Source organism: Numida meleagris, chromosome 4, assembly GCF_002078875.1.
Source record: "Numida meleagris isolate 19003 breed g44 Domestic line chromosome 4, NumMel1.0, whole genome shotgun sequence".
Classification (NCBI taxonomy): domain Eukaryota; kingdom Metazoa; phylum Chordata; class Aves; order Galliformes; family Numididae; genus Numida; species Numida meleagris.
In genome coordinates, this window is record NC_034412.1 from 12,504,827 (window position 1) to 12,527,280 (window position 22,454).

At 38.2% G+C, this 22,454-nt stretch overlaps 1 protein-coding gene across 8 annotated transcripts in view; it reads left to right on the plus strand.

Annotated features, from left to right (window-relative positions):
- Positions 1-22,454, plus strand: part of ZBTB38 (zinc finger and BTB domain containing 38) — a 37,052-nt gene that overhangs the window by 8,085 nt on the left and 6,513 nt on the right. The window contains exons 4-5 of one of the 8 annotated variants that reach the window (XM_021395420.1): positions 6,736-6,801; positions 12,166-12,272. Coding sequence is in view for 4 of the 8 variants with exons in the window: in XM_021395413.1 (XP_021251088.1) it covers positions 19,838-19,894 (57 nt within the window). In the remaining 4 variants the exon portion in view is untranslated. The other 7 variants (XM_021395421.1, XM_021395413.1, XM_021395414.1 and 4 more) reach the window with 7 other exon arrangements.

Genomic DNA, 22,454 nt, shown 5'->3' on the forward strand with positions numbered 1-22,454 from the left:
AATACCTTCAAAAGCACATTTTCAATTCTGAAGCATGGAGAAGTTAGCAGAGTTTGTGTGAAGATAAATGATATAATTTGTAAGTGATCTAGGACTGAAATCTTTTTAAAACAGAGCCTCAGTTCAAGCTGAACTAGTTTAGACTTCAGCGATCTGCAATTTGTAGAACAGCTTTCTTAAAATGAACTACCTCTCTAGTTGGGAGTATAAATAGTTCTTAACCATAGCAATGATGGCAGTGTAAGAGAGTGGCTGTAGACAAATCTCAAGCTACCCCATGGCAGGAAAAGATCAGCCTGGAATTCACTGTTAACACTTGGGTTTTGGTTTCACATCCCAGGTTATTAATTGGAAGGCCTGTTGCCGATTTTAAAATCTCCAAAAACACATTGAAAAGACAAGTGTTTAGAGAGGAGACATTGCTTTATTTCTGTGAAGGGCACAAGGTGGGACATCTCCACAAATCAAGAGCCCCAAGTCTTCTTCTATTAATATTAGAAAATTCTGAATATACGCTAATCTAATACATAAGTTACCTACTATATATTCGTAGGATTATACCAGCACATGGCATGTGGCCCTATTTCAAGGATGCTGCTCTTAATATAGAAGTCTCATGGTCAGGAACGATATTTGTCATAGATTAGGGGCACACTTGGAAGCTATAAGCAGAACTATAACTTTGAGCAAGCTCCTTAATTAGGCAAAAATGGCAAATAATTAGTTCTGAGACATTAGACTGATATAAGGACTCCTTTCTAAATTGTCAGGAGTAGATGAAAAAGGAAGGAGCAAGCTTCAGAAGTGGATTTGTTGGGAGAAATGGTCTGAGCAGATCTACTAGCGACAGTGAGCAACTGTAATGGATAGATGAGCTTGAGAAAGTAAGCTTTAAATTGATTTTCTCTGTTGCTTTGGTCCTACGTATATTTTTACTTCCTGGAGCTGTGAGACAGTCATCTATAAACATCCATACACAGGGAATGTGAGATTTCTCTGTGCTATTATTTGACATTTGATTTTATCAAATGCTAAATTGTGTGCTTGGAATTTCCAAATCATTGTTTCTTCAGCTGACCTACTCTGGCATGTTTTGGTACTTATATTGTTAAAATTAATTTCTTAATGTTTTTAATAATGAGAAATATGTGCTATTACCATCCTCTGTGATTTCCAAAACATCTGAACAGCCCCTGCTCAAACTTCATGGGGAAAAAACAACCAACCAAATTGTTTTTGTCCTAGGCTACAGTCCAGCACACATAAGAATGAGTTAGCTAAAATGTTTGTATCTGTATCCAGGATTTTGTGTGACAGGTGAAAAAGAGGCCTCATTCAATATCAAAATTTTTAAGTTTGTTAACTCTCCTAAAGAAAAGGCTGGCCTTTAAGGTCAGAGGAGTAGAAACGGGTGATGTGAATACCTATTGTGCTCATCAACACAAGAGAAGGACAGGAATGCTGCACGTAGGGGTGTGCAGCGATTCACGCCATTTAATACAAAGAAACTTAATACAAACAGAGTAAAAATACAATATCTAAATTTGTTAATCAGGTAGATTGGCTAGGAGTGGTACAAGACAGAAATATGAAACCTTTGGTGTAGCATCTGGCAGCAGTTCAGAAAGCAAATAGGATCTTAGGAGGTATAATTAGAGGGAGAGACCATGCTCATCAATAGAGGTAATTAAAACTCTATTCAGAGAAAAAGCAAGACAAAGCCACTTGTTATTGCTAACCATTTTGAGAGTTGCGTTACACAGAGTATACAAACATACAACCTGTAAAGGTGAGTGTAAATATCTGTATAGTCATCACTTCAGATTCTGTGGATAGATTTAGTTTTAAATAAAATGCCTGTCTTCCGTCTTCTGCGTACAGTGAATCCCAGGCGTTCTAACTTATAAAGATGATTTTATGGTTTACAGAGTACTAGATTGCAAGTGGCTGTTAAAAGTGCTTCTGAAGAAGTATATGAAGCACCTCTATATATTTTAATAAACTACTTGTCTATGATTCTTCAGTTTAGTAAATGCATGCTTTTTCGTAATGCATATAGATTTGTAACACATTGATACAATGCAATATATCAGAATGCATTTAATAATACTCAGATATTTGCTATTTTTGTAGAATATCTTTTTTTTTTTTTTTTTTTTTTTTTTGAAGAGCAATTGCCTTCCAACGCTGCTCTGTGCTTAATTCAGCAGTGCTGAAAAACATCCCCACCTTAGCAGGAGGCAGCAGGAGTTTGAATTCACTTCTGCCCAGATCACATAACTACAATTTTCGATGGCTTGTTTATGTGGACATAGCAATTAATAATAGAGGTCTGTAAAGCATGTATGGGAATAACTAAGAACAACGTTTTTTTTGTCCCAGCAAGTAAAGGAAGAACTTGTCTATCCATATAGAGACACGGAAGTAATTGTGGTACAGTCTGGGAGAACTGCCAGCACTCAAATGATCCAGTCAGTATTTTGGGCAACTTTTGCTACATGCTTACACAAATTGCTTGCCTTTGGTTCTAGAAAGGCAGACTCCAGGTTCTGTAATCAGGAAGCTGTAGCGAGCAGTACCTTTTTGGAGGGGAAGGCATTTCCAGCATGAAAGTATGTGGATGCTTTTCTGAATGTGTTAGTCAGAGAATTTACTTCAGGATCCAAAGGGTATTTTTCAAATTAATTTCAAACTGAGTATTCATCAGCTGAGGGTTTTTTGCTTGTTTGTTTGTTTCGGTAGTACTAGTAGAATGAAGAGATACTGCTAAATTAAGAGGCTGAAATAGTCATTCCAAGAGCAGGTTTGTTGAAAGGCTGTGGACAGTACCGGTATGCACTTTTGGAAACTCCCACCCTGCATTCCCAGCTGTGCTTCATGTCCCCTTGTCACTGCTTTGCAGGGATGGTATCACAGAGCAGTTGACTACAGTTTCTTGAGTGGGATTAATTCTATCCTTTGTTTTCTGTGTTGCTCATTTATTTGACAGACAGTTTGAAATAAACGTTTTTACATATGTCTGTTCATTCATTTCTATATCGAACATAAATCTCAAATCCAGCTGTCCTCTGTAGCTAGAGGGACAATTTACTCTTTTGGTCCAGCATAGGTCCATGTTGAATAAAAGTAGAAGCAAGCTGATCCATTTAAAACTGAACATGTTACTACTTTTTTTCCTCAAAGTCTGCTAGTCTTCTTCCAGATACTTATTTCTACAAGGCTGGTCCTTGGCAGAGTCCCCAATCTACCAGATTGCCCTCTTGTGTTTGCTTAGGATGACATGGTGTGGCAGTACTGTCAGACTAAAATCAGTACAGTTTCCTGGAGTTTTGCTTCTGCTTCCCAAATGATCTATCTGTGGGATTAAGACCTTTCATCTGAGAAACTGTAAACCACAAATTGGAGACTGCAATACAAAGTGACATTGGGACTCCTAATTCCTCACCAATTTAGGTAAACTGTCATATGTAAAGAGAGATTAGATGTTGTTGCCCTAGAGTGGTGATAAATAGAGGAAGCATATTTACAAGTAGGAAGCTTTACAGTGGAAAAGCTTCACAGCACAAATGGCTTGTGAGATCCAGTGAGGATACTTGAAATAGCCTCTTTAAGCTGATCGAATAAAGAATTGACACAAGCTCATGGCATGGGCTGACATGCTCCTGATCCAGCAGAGGCAGGGAATTCTGAAGTCAAGAATCAGGAAAGCCAGTGACTAGTCTTGGGACTACTCACAGTTTGGTCACAAATCAGGCTGGAGCTTTTAAATCCAAGCTTCTGACTGAGAAACAATACAGTGTGAATACATCTCTACCTTGAAAATCTGGGCCTACTGTGTGCAACCTAGAAGTGAAATGTTTTAGATTTGTTTACCAAGTTACACAGGATGCAGCTATAGAAGGGCCTAGAATCTGATTTCTGAACTGAAATTATGTTGAATCTGAAGCAAAATCCTTGCAAGTCTAAGCCTAGAAAATTATTACTAAGCTCTAGAAATAGCCCATTAAAGTAAGAGATATGCATAAAGATTTGGACAAGCTCACTCCCCTGTTCACTGTGAGATGTTTATTCCTTTGCTGTGTTTGCTACTGGCAGGCTTTTGCTGTTCCCTGAATCACAACCCAAAACGCCTTGCTGTGTCTCTGGCGGAACAGTGTTTTTCTGAGAGAATGAGAATGCTTCCCACAAGCATGAAGGAGCAGATATATTTATCGAGGTGCTGCTCAAATCTGTCTTTTTTTCAGAAAATCATTATCTTTAGGCAAACCTAGCACTTGATTCCCACATTGTAATACGGTACTTGTAAACTTAACAGATTGCTAAAAAGACCCAAATTTTCGCTTCTCCAAATTTCTAGGAGCTCTCCCCTGGTTTTAAACGGAGTGTGACAGGCCCAATATTATATATTTGACAAAGAGATTAACATTAAAAAAACCCTCAAAAAGAATCTATACGTAACAATCTTTTCAATTTACAGTTCTTATATACTGGCATGTATGTAATCAGACATCTGTTAATTTTAAAAGCTCAAAACAAAAATATACAAATATATGATGGCAAAAATCCTAACTAATTTTGTAATCATTTGTCGGAATAGCAGTTGTTTTGGTTGGTCTGCTCTCCCTTTCTGCTGGCTGGGTTCCCTTTCTATGTGACAGATGTGCTATTTATGGAAGGGGATTCTGAATATTTTAAAGCACTGACTGCTAGGATCATCTCCTTCCCAGCCTGTAAAATGAAAGAGAACCAAATGCCAAAAAATTTCCCAGAGAAAAATCTCCAAGTATCTATCTATGAAATCATTAAAAAAGAGGGAAAAAAATGGTCTGTTTTTTACAATAAGCTAATCCAAATCCAATACGTACATACCGTGATCTTTTGTTGTTGCTTTGCAACCTTTTCTTATTTAATGCAATGCTTAATAGCAGTTTTCACTGTTAAAAAACAGGCACTGTTTTAGAAAAAATATAGCATACCTAGGTTCCTAAGAAACCTTGAAAATTCGGTGACTTGCTTTCTTAGCTATATTGGCAGGTCTAATGAAAAACAGTGCTTCTCACTACAAATCTGGCCTCTCAAGTATCTATTTATTCCAGCGCTGGTCAGAAAGCATTTATATTCACTCATATACGCATTCAAAAATAGTCACCTATAGTTCAGTTACATATTTTCAGAGCAAACTCTAATGTTCACTATTCTGGCTGTGTATTGGATACTGGCTGGCGGTATTTGGGAGAGAAGGAAGGAAGCTGTGAGAAGGCACTGAAGGTGGAGAGTGGGGGGTAATTTGCGCTATTAACAGATCTTATGGTTTGTTTTACCTTAAATGATGGTTTACTCTTCTGGGAAAATAATTCAGGTCATAATAAAATGTAGCACGGTACTCTCGTTCTCCCTTTGGAGATACAATGCATATAAAAATGGTTTTATTTATTAGGCATTTAAAAAAATTCTGATAAGCCGTCTTCAATTTTTTTTTTTTTTTTTTTGCTTTGCATTTTTTTCCTTATGTATGTGAAATATTATGTTGTATTTTGAGTTATTCCAGGAAATCAGCCTTTTTTTTTTAACACTTCTAATCTATAAAAATCTAATTCCCACAATTACAATCTCTGCAGAGGATGATACCAATTTAACGTATGCAGCAGAACAATGTGCATGTGGTATTAATCTCCGAAGGTAACAGAAAGATGTTAAGAACGAGTCATGATTTTTAAAATTATTTTTATTTTTGCAGCTGTGGTTTAATATTTTAAAATTATTTTTTTCTTAAAGACAACGAGAGCGCTTTAGTAGCTGTACTGACCTCCATGATGTCAGAATGTCATTGTGCAACCGTAGCTAAGAAAAGCCTCTGAGGAAAAAAAAACAAAGGAGCTTTGCATCTCCCAATACCATGAGATGTGCGTACACTGTATGTAGCATTTTGGAATTCGTATTGTGGTAGTAAGTTGCTGCTTTCAGTTTGATTAGACAATCATTGTTTCGTTTTCCTTGCTTTGACAGCGAGTATGCTTCTATGCTGCTTAAGTCTTCTTAGTGCTATCTAGGTCAGTATACTTATGCTTTTATTTTTTTAAGTCTGACAGACAACACGTCTGAAGGAAATTAGCACCAATTTTCCTTTTTTTTGTTATATCTGAGGGTAGAAAAATATTTTATAATTGATCAGAACTGTATACCACAGCACCTACCGTTTCTGCATTGCAGATATTTTTAGCTCTCACACTGCTTGTGGTTAACAGGGTGTAGCGTAGACACAGACAGCTGATCTTGCAGGCAGACCCTGTGCTCGTGTGGTTTGTCAATACTGCTCAGGATTTTGATGGACTGCAAAAGAGAAAAAGCAGAAAGGAAAGAAAAAAGAATGTTTTATTTTCATGAACATTGCATCTTTAGTTATGATATTTTTCTATCATAGTCTTTTTATTTTTTAATTCTAAAACTTAAAAATTAGGAAAGCACAGCATCCAGGATCTAGTGTGTGCGATACGACATCTTTCTGCATCGAGAGGACGCCACCGTAGTCAATCCAGCCTTTCTCCAATAAGCAAGAAGATTGTTTTGTTTTCCTCGGCAGGAGGACTCAGCCATTGCGCAGGCAGATTTTGATAAGAGTTTGAAATGCCTACTACTGTATCATTGTAGAATTTGGAGTTTGCTAACAGTGTTAGTGACTGGAGTTCATCTTGCATCACCAGTTGATGACAATTTTCTTTGTTCCCTCCCACCCAGTTGAACCAAGACTCTGTAGCTGATACGCAATGTCACTTACAACATTAATCAGATACTGCATTTAAGGTGAGCTGTCCCTTGCCTCCTCCCTTACCAGAGCTGTGCTGCAGTATGTATCTTACTCCTGCGAGCCTAAAATGGCAGGCAGGATTAACGTTGCTTGTGCTGTGTGCATGCTGTGTATTGAATTCATTATACCGTGCCTAGTATCTCAAATGTGAGTATGTTAAATGGTCTGTGTGCCATATCATGCAGTAGGGAAGACTGGCTTGTGCTTCATTACAGGCTTAGATATTTGAGCATCACCTTAAGAATTCTTTTTCTTTTGCAATGTGGTGAGCTGTTAGCTTGTCATCACGTTCAAACTACATTATTAGCCCTTGGAAAGGGGAAAAAAAAAAAAAGAAAAAAAGAAGCAAACCGTGCTTCCAGATGGTGTCACCCTTTTTCTTCTTGCGTTTACTGTAGTTTAAATAATGTATATTGTATTGTTAATTAATGTGAATATCGAATTAAAGCACTTGAAACTTACATATTTATTATGCAGGTAGGAGGCACGTCGAATCTATTTTTAACTCTTACGCAGTCCACGTTGTGCAATGGGCTTTGGTTGTCGAGTTTATATTTTCAGCTGTGATATCAATAGGCTGATTTTCAGTAAATGTGACAAGTGGCCTTTGCAGTGGTCAGCTTCAAGCTCCGAACACTCTGAGGAGGAGAAAAAAAAAAAAACAACCTTGCGTTGCAGTTTCGGAAAACCTTGGATGAGGACATTTTTTTTTCCCCACTCCTGCTTTCCCTATTGATAAACTCAGTTCTCCTGATCACGGTCTATTCAAGCTGCTTCCCATCTGGTTTTTGACAACTGCTTCTAAAAAAAATTATCAAGAAGACCAAGAATAGAATTTATCTCCATCGCTTTTCATAAAAATGGCTGGGTGCACTGCCCTGCTAGCACTGCACTAAGTGATACACGCAGGTAGGTTGAGATTTGCATGTTTTACTGATTTCTTCATCAGTGTTGCAAGAACATGAAATGGGCTTTGGAATGTAGCTTTCAGATTTAAAAGAAAGTGCTAAATTGTTAATGAAAACAACACTGTTAAACTGTTGGCTTCAAATATTGGCATGACAATTGTTTTTATCTGCTTTTAAAAAAATCTATTGTGAAAGTGGAGCAATCATGCCTGTTAAAATAATCATATGTACTAAGGGCGTGGCAACGCTTCTGCAACAAAAGAATTTTTGAAAACCCTATTGATTCAATCACATTTTAAAGCTGACTGTAACCATTACTGAGCATGCACTAAAAATGCAAAAATAAAAATGAAGGTAGATAAGAAAAATGAAAAACATTCCAGTTGCTGTAAGCGGTTTTCTGCATTTTGTGCGAAATATTAAAATAAAGATTAATATGCTGTATGCTTATTTTTTCAGTGTTGGCTCCCAACATAAACCTGCAGTATTTCTTTTTATTTTAAGGTAGAAGGACTTTATATAGAGAGATTGATATAGATGGCCCTGTCAGCTCACACTGTGTATCAGTTCACTGAAGTGTTTTACTTCACAGAAAAAAAGGTTACGAAATAAAAGCTGAACAGCCTCAGGTACAAAAACCTGATGTTGAGCATTAAGAATAAAAAGAATTATGAGTATTGTACTACTTACACCAACTTTTGTAACATATTTGTTTCAGACTAATACTGGGCCAGAACCAGTTTCCTTGGCAACCAAATCCTTCTAAAAGGTGCAACAGTAGAGATGTAAAATGAAGTTATTCTCTTTAATAGCAATACCACAATGCAAATGGAAATTTTACAGTTAAGTTTCTTTGCAGTTCTGAGTGGGAATCTGATCTTGATTTATGTTTCCACGCGGCTATCATTTATTAAACGATGCCGTGTTTATAAAGCTGTACACAAGAAAAAGCTATTTTATTCCTGTTTTGCAGTGGTTGTTTCCAGAAACGTACCCTAGTTTCCTTTTTTAATGTCTTGCATGTAGGTCAAAGTTTGCACTGTGTGTATATGAAGTGATAGTTTCATTATTACCAATATAAAAGTATCACTGAAGCATTTATTAGCAGAGAAATGTAGAGAATCAGAAGTATGTTTAAACCTCCTTCCACGTTTGCTGAATTCAGCCATGGGAATGCTAATAAATCTTTCTTTAAATAGTGGACACATTCTGATGGTCCACTAAAGATCTGTTTCTCCATACTGGAAAAGAACTCGTGTAGGATAGTAAGCAAGATTTTATAAAATAAACTCTATGGTGATTTGCAGACCTCACAGATTTTGCAAAAATTAAATATTATAATTCCTTATTCTATTTTTAGCTGATATTTTAATAATAACAGTAAAGTCAAATCTTATGTGTACCACAATAACAGATGTTACTAAGCATCTCTACTGTACTTATAATGTAGCGCATCTCCTTGTGAATCCCCTTTGTACGTGACTTGAGAAATTCTCACTGCTGCAACGAGACTTTTGCAGCAGGGTAGCCATTTTCCTTTCATGTCCTTGACTTTAAAATGACTAAGTGTTATTTTGCTTCAGATGGGGACCCAGCACTGAAAATTAATACAAAGGAGGTATTTAGAAGCACTGCCAGTTACATTAATAATAGCCTTGACAGTTTCAGTACTATCAAACAAATTATCATTTATTTCTAAATATACCACTTCAGTACATTACAGAGTAATGTAGACTAAAACTGTTCAGGAATATGATTGTTGCCATCTATCTTAACTAGTGCTTAATAATGATAATAAAACCCATTTGATTCATAATTATGAGATGAGTTTGACGCAGTGCAATATTTTCTAGTTCCACCTAAAGAAACTGAACTGAAAACGTAATGCACAGCATTTCCCCTGTGATGTATTAAAATTGGCTTTTTTTAAATTTTATTTATTTATCTTCAGTAGTTTGCTTCTATTGATTTTTTTTTAGTCTGAAAAATGATATGGAGTGCGCCATTACATGTACGTACCAAAATTGCATTTCCTTGTTTATATTTTGTGTGGCTATTTTTAAAGGAAGTTGCTGAGCTAATGCTATGCAGAAGCAATCTATTTATTGCCATTGATATTTATCTTTAGGAAAGATGGGGTACTTTGAGTTGAACTGTTTTTATTCTGTCTTTGTGTTCTAATATATCCACTCAAAGCGTTTAAAGAAAGCCTAGCTCTGTTACATGAGCATGCTTCACTCATGTTGTTTGAAATCCATTTGCAAATTTACTCTTTTGTTAGGGGGTGCAAGTCCTCTCGTAATTAATATGACTGGACTCAAGTGCTTTCATGATTGTGGAAAAACTCACTGGCAGCCTATAAGCAGTAATTTCTTCTAGCTAAAGAAACTGAATTATTTATTAAGGAGGATTCTAGTAATTAGCAAGCTGTTTTCATTTTGACTGTTATACATGGTTTGCTGTGTACATTTTAATGGTAGTTAAATCCATCTAATAGGGTGTCAGAACGTTACAGCCAGAGCCACAATACAAAATCCTGTGTAAATTCCATCCATGTTATTTGCTTTGGCTAAGGGGGCTACCAGGGCAGACAGAAACAGGTGCGGTTTTTCACACCTCTAGCACAGCCTCTCAGATGTTATTGTTGTGGGGGAGCATGAGTTTTATCCTGGAAGCCTTTTTATAATTACGCTTTATCCACACAAAGTCCATTTCTGCCTAATGGCAAATCTACACAAAACTTGAGAAAAAAACAAAATCACGTGAAAAGTAATTCAGTTAGACATTATCTTGCTTGTTTTTTAGTAGCCCTTGTGATTAAGGTTACTTCTGGCTCTGAACTTCATTTTGATTTGAAACTGCAGGTCTCACAGTGTGGAACTATGTGTTGAGATAGTATTTGTCAGACTGTTACACAGAGGCTGTGGTAGTAATGAACAGGTAACAACCCTTTGGGGGCATCTAGCGCCTCTGTTGTATTTTTCCAGGGGAATTATTTCATTATGTTTTAAAAGGTCTTTATTATGTATAGTGTTGCATTTGAGTTCTAATGTTACCAGATTTGGAAATTCTTTAGCTTTGGAAAAGTCCCTTTACCGCTGGATTCCTCCAATGTGGTGTTCCCCATTCATCGTAACATTTGACAGTCATTTGTGAATATAGATGTGCTTATGACTTTCTTTGTTATCTCTTGGTATTTCTTTGTTATATTATCTCTGTTTATAATAAAAGGGACTTAATGCTAGTTGCCTCTATTATGGCCTTTGTTACAGGCATACGTGAGCTTTAGAATGTTTACTGAAATCAAGATACACTAAAAAACGTACTCAGCTGTAATAAAAATCTCATATTTTTGCATTTTAAAGCCAAAGTAATGGATCCTGTAGTTCCTGTGTACTGTTATTTACAAAAATAGGATAGCATGTTGGCAAATGGAAAATGTATCCAGGACTACTTCCTGCAATAAGAATGTCCATCAGCTCAGTCATAGTGCCTTATCTGTGAGGTTCTGCAGTTGCTATATGGAACAATTAGAATTTGCTTAGTGTATTTGGAACACAGCCATGTTCTAAATAATTTTAAACTACTACATGAAAACATTATTAGGGTGTTTGATGTACAGTAACATAAAATCTGGATGTTTCACAATGATGAGTCATTTAAGCAGAGAGTTACAGGAAGCGTATTCCAGAGAGCGAGAATTGTCTAGAAAAGTCTTACGATAATATCTGTGACAAAAGAGGCCAAAAAAGAAAAAAAAAAAAAAGAGTGGCAGAAGGGAATGAGAAGAAAGAAGAGGCCTTCTGGAAGACTGCAAAAAATGCACGGAGGCTTTTAAGATAAAGAATAACTTGTAATTGGTTTTGGCAATTTCAGTGGAGTCAAGGGAGTTGACTAGTAATTACAATTTTTTCTTCCCGCACCATAATTTTTTCTAAATTGGCAAGCTGTGATAGCTAATCCTAAGAACAGTTTTTCCACTGATTTTACCTTGTGAGACTTGGGAATAGACTGGCTTAGAAAGTTGTGAAGCCTTCAGTATTTGATGTGTTGTCAGGTAAAACTGTCAGGAATGATTTGGAAATAGTTGAGATGGGGGAAGGGAAGTAGAGCCAGGCTTGGTTTTAGTCTAATTTTTTCAGTGATCCCAATAAAATAATTGGTTTTAAACTTGAAGCCATCCTTACATTCCTTTTTAGGCTATATTTTGAAATACAGTGTCCAGTTTACACAACACAGGTTAAAGCATAATGAAATAATGCAGGCAGAAACCGTGTTCACGATAGTTTGGTTAACAGTACTGCTTTATTGCTGGTATGCTGCAAGCCTCCCAGATGTAAGTTTACAGTCCTACAGCATTCCAAGAAAAACTTAGATGAATTACACAACGTATCTGGAAACTAGTGCTTGTCTACTAATTTAGTCATTAAATTTGGATTTTCCACTTTGCAGGCTGACTGACAGCCACAGAGTTCGCAAAATTACTGAGATGATCTTGCCGAACATACCTGTCGATACCACTTCTAAAAGACTCTAATCGAGGAACAACCTGATTTTAGGTGGGTAAGTTTATGGGGTGATCATAGCAAGCTAAAATCTCTTTAAAACACACACAGAAATACAAGTGAAATATTTCTCCCTTTAAAACCATGTCATTACATGACTTTGGTTGAAGAGCTACCTTTTTAAGAATCATCTAAAAGATTGCTCTCGCTATGGTACGCTATGGTACATCACTCAGATATCAGTTTTGTTGGATTTATTCAGCTCCTGCTGGGCTTCTGTTGCTATAGAGGTTGGAGAATTAAATCAAACAGAATAAATGTTTGAAACAGGTTGCTATAGGTTGTTAAAGCCTCCAATGATTTGTACAAACCAAACGTATTCGCAGGTAAGCAAACCTCCTGAGCTTGCCATAACGTTAAATCTGGCAATGGATCCCAGTCACTAGCGTTCATTACCAATCTGTGCCGTACAGTAAAGGTAGAGAAACTCTCATAATACCAATACCAATTTCTAATAGAGTTGTTGTATATAATTCAACTAAAAACTGCTAATCTCTATCTTAATACATGACTGTAATCAGGGGTAGTGAAAAAGCTATTGAACTGTGAGTTGTGAGCACTTTACAAATTCAAGTATAGCACTGTGATAAATTATATTTCAAAACAAGAGCTTTACATTTTACATGAAATCTATAAATACTAGCAGTTTCCTTTCTTTTCACTGTGAATGTACAATAATAATCACCTTGGATAAAGTAAGTCTGGTAGTTATGCTTTAGATTTGAGGTATGTAGGTATTGAATGAAATAATCAGGGAAACTGATTAATTCATTAATTTTGAATGTGTTTTTTTGCATCACAGAGTATAATTTACATTACAGCAATTTTCGTTGATCCCCATGGCACTTTTTGCACAAACTTCAATAGGAAACAGTTTGTTGGATCATATTTCAAAATAGAAACGTGATATTTCAAAACAGAAATAATAATTAAGGCTACTGGGCAACATGCAAGATACGGAACCAAATTTAAAAACAAACAACAACAAAAACCTCTGGAATTCCTGCAATGTATCAAAATGTTTTCTGTAGTTTACTTTTAATAGACAGTGTTGTACGACATAGAAAATGGTAATAGATTTTCAGAGACAATAAGAGGGAAATGGTAGATTAAATTAATCAACAAAACATTTAAATTAGATAAATTCAAGTTACCTGGACTTAAAGAAGCAATACGCTTCAAAATCTAAGTTGTACCTATTTTAAGAAAATTGCTACAGAATACTTGCCCAGTATATTCTAGGTAGAATACTGGGCCATAACCTGTTTCCTTGGCAACCACATACGAATGAAAGGTACATTAGCAAAGCTGCAGATGTGTGCCAGTGAATGCTTATTAAGCAGCCCAATGCATTTACATATCATGCGCTAATAATAATGCACGCATTTTCAAAATCACCATATAAAAAGATTTCTGTGCATGGCCCAATGTGGATTCTTAATACTCAGAGGTTTTAACCCCCAAACCTTGTGTTTTCTGTGGAAATTTCTTTGTGATTTTAAATTGAGATTAAATTGGACTTGCAGTTGACATGTTGGGCTTGGTCTGCAGGTTGAAACCTTTCTCCAAGACTGTGAATACTTACAGAACTTCTTTATGACAACAAAATATGGAAATTAAGATTTCCGTTATCTTTCAGAAATGTGCAGCCATTGTAAATTTGAATCTTGCACCAGCCTTCAGATGCAAGAATGGTTATTCTGTTTAACACCGTGACAAACTAAAGTCACTTAAAAAAAAGAAAAAGAGACTGGTGTTGCTTGTGGCTCTCTCTCATTCTAACATATCCACACAAAGAGATATGACTAAGTGTTGTCTTCTAACAGTCAGTAACAAAGAGCAGGAGCAAAAATGGGAAAATCTGTAGAAGTCAGAATGCCAGTTGTTTGTGGACTTCCAGAATAAGAGTTAGATGTAGTATCTAGGCAGTACTTTACGTGCTATTGTTTACATTGTGCTATTTCATTTTATATTGCTGTATATATTTATATTTTTAAGATTCATATACTTAAGATTAGTTTACTGACTTCAGCAAGTTTATGTGCACGTTATTTTTGGCCTTTCTTCTCAAGGTATTCATTTGCATTTAAAATGAAAAGTGTGCACAGCCCTTTGGGTTAACTATGCTACCCCAACATGATGTAACTTGCAGAAGTCAGTCTAAAATGCTAATCATTAAATAGACAGTAAATATGGGAGTCTGCAAGTTCTGAGCTTAAGTTCAGTTATTATGGTCGACAGATAAGTTGTTTACATGACCAGTAGCTTAATTAAAGCCCCCTTCGAATCAATTAAAAGATTTCCATTTGACTTTTTTTTTTTTTTTTTTTTTGAGTATGCAATAAGAGAGGTGGTTTCACACTTAACGTAGCAATGTTCAGGAGTCAGGAGACTACCAGGGAGATGCAAGTTGACAGGTTTTTGTTATTGTTTTTTTTTTTTCTTGTTGCTTTTCTTATTGTGCCCCATCAGATCTGAGCTCACTGCCAGGCAATTATTTTTACTTGGGGTAGCTGATGCTAGTGGCTGAGCATGCAACACAAACCAGAGCTAGAGACATCAAGATTTTCTTCCTGCTGCCAGCTGCTGCCCACTTACTGCTACAGTCCTCCATTGCCTGCAGAGAGGCCCAGCAACAGCTTTTAGGTTGGAAATATACAGCAGAACAGAAGAGGAGGAAGGCTTGGGTTAGCACAGAATGGAGTCTAAGAATATTTAAGAGCACACAGCCAAAGTTATTGTGTGTGTCATATAAGTTGCCAAAATTAATTGCCACACTTAAGTGGTGAATCAGAGCAATAGTTATCACTTATGCTTTGCTTCTGGTATGCTAAATTTTAGCAGTATAAAAGTAAAATAAACAAAAAGATAAATAAAACATTTTAAAGGAACATTGGAGATCAGCAGTGGCCAGTTAACAGCTTGAAGACCAATTCTAACTTTTAAAGTCGGCTGTCCAGCCATCCAGCAGGCCACTAAACTGGGTGTTAGCAGGGGAAAGGATTTTCCTCTGTTTTCAGTCTAGCAAGATCTGCTATGTCAGCTCAAATAAAGGGCAAAAAGTGCTGTATCTGCCTGGTCCCCAGCACACCTGATTAAGAATAATAGTGGCCCCATGCATGCAGTTTGCCTGCTGCTCTTGTGGATATAGATTCAGATAGTTAAAGGATGTTTCCTCTGAAAATTGGAAAAATGAGAGGCTAGTTGGACTACTTTTGCCCTTCTGATAACTGAATGAGCAACAGAATACAACATAATAATTGTCCAAAATGAAATTACAGGTTTAATTTGATAAGTTTGTTGACAACAGTAAATAGAAAAATAGAAAACATTGTAAACATAGTCTCAGGACTGCAATCGATCTGTGCTAGCTATGGTCAATGCGGTGTCCCAGGAGTGTGGGAGTGGAAGGCCAGAAAGTGGCTTGTCAGCAGCAGAGAACAAAAATGAAGACTTAAATGGAAATAATGTTGAGACTGTTCAGAGACAGCAAGATGTAAGGTCAGCTGACTGTCAGCAGCAGTATGACGTAAGATTTTCTATTTTTTGTTAATGAATAATTGGGATTTATTTGGTATTGCAGTTGCTTCATTTTCTTATTTATGCTGGTGGAGAGACAATCGTAAATTTATACGTTCAAAAATTGCTTGTATGTGTTTGTTTAGAGTTAATGAGACATAGAAAAAGCCATGCCTAAAATGAATTGTCAAAAGCCAGTATACCTTAGAGCTATATCTGATTCTTTGGTAAACATGCACAGCTCACACAGTTTGAGAATCAAATGATTTCTGCCAGGCTTCCCTGTCCCAGCCAGACTTAGAGAAGCTGGCAGCTGCCACAGGTCTCAGTAACTGTGCTCCTTCCCCTGCTTCTCCCTTTGCTCAGTGGTCTAGGAGAGAAAGAATGTTATGTAAAGGAACACCTTTCCTTTCTTATTTGACAGAAAGGGGAGTGGAACCACTTTGGGCTGGTCTGCCTGAGGGGTGAAGAGCTTTGCTTTTGTTCTCGGCAGCATCATTGGTTGCTTTGGCCTCAGCTGTGAGAGCAAAGGAGAAAGGAGTCAGTCCACACATTTTTCTCCTGGATAGGCTGGTCTGCTCAAGGCATTGAGAAGGAAACCAGTCAAGTCCAGGCCAAATCCTGTCACTTAAGAGCAATTTACTAGAGCTGGTAACGCTACATATGTTGCTGCTATTAAGAACTGAAGCTGAGGAATATTGACCAGAGAGGAATACTGGAACACTTTTTTTTTTTTTTTTTTTTTTACAAAGCAGCCTGAAATACTCCTAAGGAAGATAATACCATGTGCCATGATTTGCAGAAGGGAGATATCAGACTTGAGCAAAGCATCCATACATTTCCACTTCAGCAGCCTTGGGAATGTTTTATTCATTTTAAAGAAGTTTGTTGACAATTTTCTTTATGCTTTGCAATTATGCCACGTAAGAAGTAATCAATTTTCTTTGTGTGCAAGTGGTTTTACATGAAGCATTATAATGAGAAGGTAAAATCTGGGGTGCAGCCAAGATGGCCTTGTAAAGAGTTTCTTACTCTGAAAGAGTACATCCACAAGGAGCCAGTGGGACTGTGAATTCCAAGTAGCTCAAACCTACATATGGAAATTAGCACCCTGAATTATAGTACTAGTCAGAGAAAATGTGATTCTTTTTATAGTGGATTAGCTAAAGTTGCCCTAAGAAAACACACAAAAATAATAATTAAAAAAAAAAGTCAATTTTCTTCAACTCTATTAGATTGTCCATAGATACTGAGACTGCCAGGGCATTGAATGGCCAAGCACAAATAAGTTAATGTCTTTGAATTGGAGATATCTGCTGTATGAATTAGTTATGTCTTTGATTTTCAAAACAATAGAAAAAAAGCAAAATTAATTAAGATGTAGTGGGAATTGAAAACCTAATCTCCTTAAATTTGTTTCACATAATCTAAAGAGATAGTTGTGTTTATTACTGCTCAGTAATGCATGGTTATTTATTTCTTTTATGGGCTTGTAAAAGGTTTAATTTAATCCACATTACTGTATTCTTACTGACAAAATGTCACAAATACTTCTTGTGGCACTTCTTTCAAAAATCCTCATTAGTACATACTAATATTTAGGTACATGCCTAAAATGATAGTGAAGAATGTTACATAAGCAGTACACAAAGTCCAAGATCCCATTAAAAGTAACCTAGATGTGAGTACTACAGTCTGCTCCTCTGTTACGTTCCAGATGTTCTCCACCTGACTTAAGGCCCTGCATTTTCCTCAGCTTTGTGATTCTGAGTTCCTGGGGAAGGGGCAGGGAGACAGAATACGTGCGGGAAGGCTGTACTGAATCTGTGGGAGGAACTGGCTACATCAAATCCAGCTAATTCCCTCTTTATTTAGATAAACATTTGTTAGTGCTTCCAAAGCACTAATAGTATCGTAGCAGTTGTTTCCTGAGCTGGTAAATAATTTAAGCAATACGCATAGAGGCTAAAACAACTGCTCAAAAGAAGTATCTTCATGAAACCCTGTGAATTTCTGTATGCTTAAAACCAAGATAAGTAATAGATAAGGAAAAAAGGGTAATTGCAAGTATACTTAAGGATCCAAACAGAATTTATTTCAGGTATGTTTATTTCAAGGAAATATCTCCTCTCCCTCCTTTTTGGTGGGGAGTTGCGGAAGTTCAGTGCTGAGCTGCTTCTCTCCACACATCTTTCTTCACACGAGAAAGGCTTCGAAGGAGAGTAAAGCAAACAAAATCCTTCATGAGGTATAAGGGAACATGAAGCAACGTGGGCAAAACTGCATCGATGGCCACAGAGCAAAGGGTCGGACATTAAGGAATCGTTCTCCATTTACAGCAGTTAAATATAAGCAAATCGCCTGACATACTAAACGTTACAGACAGACGTGTTAACGAAGCACGGAGCATTTGCAGCAGAACAAACACGAGACGCAACGCGGCAGTGAGCAGCGCAGGGCAGCCACGGCGCCGAAGCCATCCCGTATTTCACAAGCCACGGGCAAATCCGATTACCGGGATTAGCGCAGCAAAATGGCGGCGGCACCCTCCCGCCTCGCGCCGGCGGGTCCCGCGCTGCAGGCCGCACGCCGCTAGAGCCGGCACCTGTCAGTCCGTCGCGGCGGACCGCGCCGCCACCGCTCCGCGCTGCTGCCGCCCGCCCCCTGCCCTGGAAGACCCCGCAGGCGTGGTTCTAATCGCCATGTAGCTCAAAACAGTGAGTTGTTCTGCATTCCGGCGTGACGTTAATGCTTAATGGTTTCTGTCGGTGCTAGGAGAAATCATGTTCTAGGTTAATGTGCGTCGCTGCTTCGGCTCGAGGTGTAAATTAGTCCGAGCGCAGTTATTGCCCATAAACAGGAAGCGTCTTCGAGCTGTCTGCAGCTGAAGGGCTGCCAAATGTTTGATGTTTCAGGAGGCTCTGTTTCAAGACAGACAAGTGTACTGACGTTAGGCTGCCGCGTCGCGAGCTGGTATCGTGTGTACTTGGTAGGGGACCAGCGGGCACTGCTGGGCTCCGCAGAGGCCGTACGCCTTTTGCTGTAGCCGCCGCAGCCTTTAGCTCGCGGCCGCTTTAACCAGAAGAGGGCCCGGGGCTTCTGCGCGCGGCCAGCTCCACCGTGTGGGCAGCGGGGAGCCTGCGGGCAGAGCGCGGCTAGCGGCTCGTTCCGGGCCGGGCAGCCGCCCTGCCGCGGGGACGGGGCTTCCCTCGGCTCTCAGAGCGACGGCCACAACGGTAGTAGCAGCGTAAGCCTTCTCTGAGCGCTGGTGAGGCTTTAAGGCTGTTTTCCTTCTCAGGAGAAGCTGTCACAACACGTCTGGACTGGGAAATGAGGGAATGCGTTAGGGATGTAATAACGAGGAAGAATGCGAGGCCTTCGGTGCTGTTCCGGTGGCTGCGGAGACCTGCCCGTGCTCACAGAACGTTCGTACCCGAAGGTGCTCCTCCTCCTGCTGTCCGAGTTCCAAGGCAGAGGAAAGAGTCAGGCTGAAAAACTGATTTAAAGCCTGGAGCGCTTACGAGGCTGTAACGTATAGAATGAGGAAGTATGACGGGGTAGGCAGGGGTGCAAGAGCCGAGAGGCTGAAACAGAAGCATTATCGATGTGCTTACAGAAGTCATGGGTCACCATTCAGACTGGAGCACTAAGCTGCGAGCCATTAAGTATAATTAGACATCATTAAGATTTCAGTGCATGCTCGAGGCTGTCAGGAGAGCGAGGGGAGCCCGGTGCAGGCGGCCTTGTGTGCCATCTGCCCAGAGGGACCTGGGAAGCGAGCCCTCAGAAACAGCTACAGCCTTAAAAGCGATGGTTCGACATCAAGTACTGAACTAATATTACTGTGTAAGTAGGGATCAGGATAGTAGAGCTGGGGGGCTACCTGTTTTTGTTTGCTTTTTGTTTTGTTTTGCTTGATTTTGATGCCCAGTCCTGTTTCTGCAGTAGATCAAAACAGTGCCCTGTAAGACACTGCAGATGAGTAGTCGTTGCTGCTTGTGAAAACAGGCTGGAAGCAAAGCAGAAGTTGCCCTCAGAGTATGTTAGTAGCATGGAATGGTGCTGAACATAACACTGTTACGGGATGTTTCCATAGGGTGAGTACCAGAAGGCACTAACATCTTCAAAATCCCGGTGGTGATGTTTGGAATTAAAAAACAGTTAAATTTAAAAACTGTTATTACAGATTATCAAGCATCTTGCTGCTTTTTATTTTGCCTAGGTACGGGCAACTGACCCTACCATTACTCTCTTGATGCCACCAGCTTGTCTGTCAAGTTTGGGGTCTGAAGGGGAGTAGTAGAGTCTGTCTCCTTGTGTCATGAGGTGCACTTTCCTGACAATACATTTCAAAAGTTTAGCAAGAATTAAAAATTATATTTCTAGATTGCAGCTTTGGTAGTAAAAATTTTATTTGTCATAGTTGGTGTTTGTGGCCAGAAAGATTTCTTGTGATCTCTTTGCTCACTTGAAAATAATATTGATATAAAAATCAGTAGCTTCTTCCCTCTGCAGTGCCCATGTGGAATTGGCTGATGTAGTTCTTGCAGTTTGCAGTATCACCTGAGAGGCATAGCTAGCTAGCCACATTTGTATTTGGGTGCACCCATCTCTGATCTTTCTGTTAACTTTTAGTACTGTTTTCATACACTGTCCTGTGATAGTATTCTCTTGATGTCAGAAAAGGTAAAGTTATCTTTCAGTCAACCCAGTGACCAAGAGTGGTTAGAGATCAGTCTTTCCCAATGAATTCTGTATTTCTTGGTCACAGTAGCTTTTCTTCAGAAACTGAAATGCTGTTCCTGTTTTTGCCATAGCAACTTCAAATAGAATGTAAAGTATTCCTAAAATATTTAATTTGTGTCTGTGCTAGGTAGGACATTCTGCTTTTACAGCATTTCAGATGTATTTTGGACAAATGGAAGAAGCAAGACAGAATAAAAGGAAGTAGAGAATCGTTACGCATGTGAATAAATGGACTATTTGGGGATTGCTTCGTTTGAGACAGAAGCAAAAAACACTGGCTCTAAAATTGAATTTGTTCTGGAGTTTCCTGTATAACTTTACATTGACACATGTACCAGATTGTTTAGCACACGGCAAAAAAAATTACCTGTCCAAATAGCAAATGATGGTTTCTGCTATCTTTACAAAAGGAATCTAGTTCGGTGTTTCACTGAGCATGCCTTTATATCCATGATTCAGAGACAACAAAAGCTGGCAATCTATGAACAAGCACGTAGGAAGTGAAAATATTCACTTCTCTTCTTAGGAGGATAGATTTTGAAGTAGCGAGTTGAATAGTAGGACAGCCACTAAAAGCACTTGGGTAATACATTGTAGGCCTTGCAGATAAATGCCTCGTAGTTTTTTTGTTTTTTTTTTTTTTTTTTTTTAAAAACAAAACAAAACAAAAAAACCACCGATATATTTAGCAAACTGTGTGTGAGATGATATGTCTTTGAGCTAAAACCAACTGTCTCTTATACAGAAACACAAAAAACTCAGGCAAGATCCTACAAGATAATTCACCGGGGGTAGGGCTGGCATCATTTATTTCTTATGCTCAGGAAATAACTCTGTCAATAGCTCCTGTTGTGAAATGTTTTTTATGTCTGACAGTTGGTTTCTAGTACCATATCACATGAGCAAGTTAGATGTAATCTCTAATGTTGTCAGTGAGAAAAAAGAATCAATTATGCAATAGTGGGTGCTGGTTTGAAAAGAAGTGTTATTGTAGTATTCTTTCTGTCATAGACTTCATATGCTAGAAGCTATCTGCAATTGCTTAGGGGGTTTTAGAAAGAAAATAACCATGCTTGGTTTCCATGAGCTTTATGTTATCACACCAAACAAATAAATATCTTTTAGGTCAAATAAGTGTAATGAACAAACACATGATAAACCATGATTTTATGATTTAAAGGAACAAAACAATGCATTTGGATTTACAGCTAGGGTGAGTGACCAGATAATAAAAATAATACCAGCCTACATTTCTATCACAGTTACAGCGAAGAATTAATTTCTTGCTGTCTGTGGCATTTATAAACATTGGTGGTATTTTTTGAGAATTTGGAATTTGATTTTTCTGAAGTTTGTGCATTGAAAATTCTCAACTGTTAAACTGTATTAGCAGTTTTGGCCATTCGCATGGGCAGTACCTCCCTGCTGGAAACACTGGCTACGTTGTAAAGTACAAATACTCCTTCAGAGCTTCATCCTAGACATACAGAATTATATTTTGTACAACTACATTGTGTTGTACATGTGTTGTTTTTTTTTTTTGCATGATTTGATTTGCAGTGAAGTACGTGATGGATTTCTGATGAACTATCCAAACCGTAACTAGATCAGCCATAGTGAGAATACCTGGCCCTTACGTGGGCCTTGTTTTTCACAAAGGATTACTTCCGAATAGCCTGAGTGAGAGAGCCAGTGCATTCTCAGTTGCCGTTGTTGTTTGTTGTTTATTAAAACTTACCCTGCAAATGGAACTTTATTTCTTAGGATCTCAAATCCCTGTTTTAAATACCATCTTAATAAGATGATCAAATGCAGTTGTGTGGTAAAGTCTTTCTTTGACAAACAGCCTCAGAAAACAAGGCAGTTTTATCCACAGAATCACAGCAAGTCAACCTTCCCCATAACCACTGC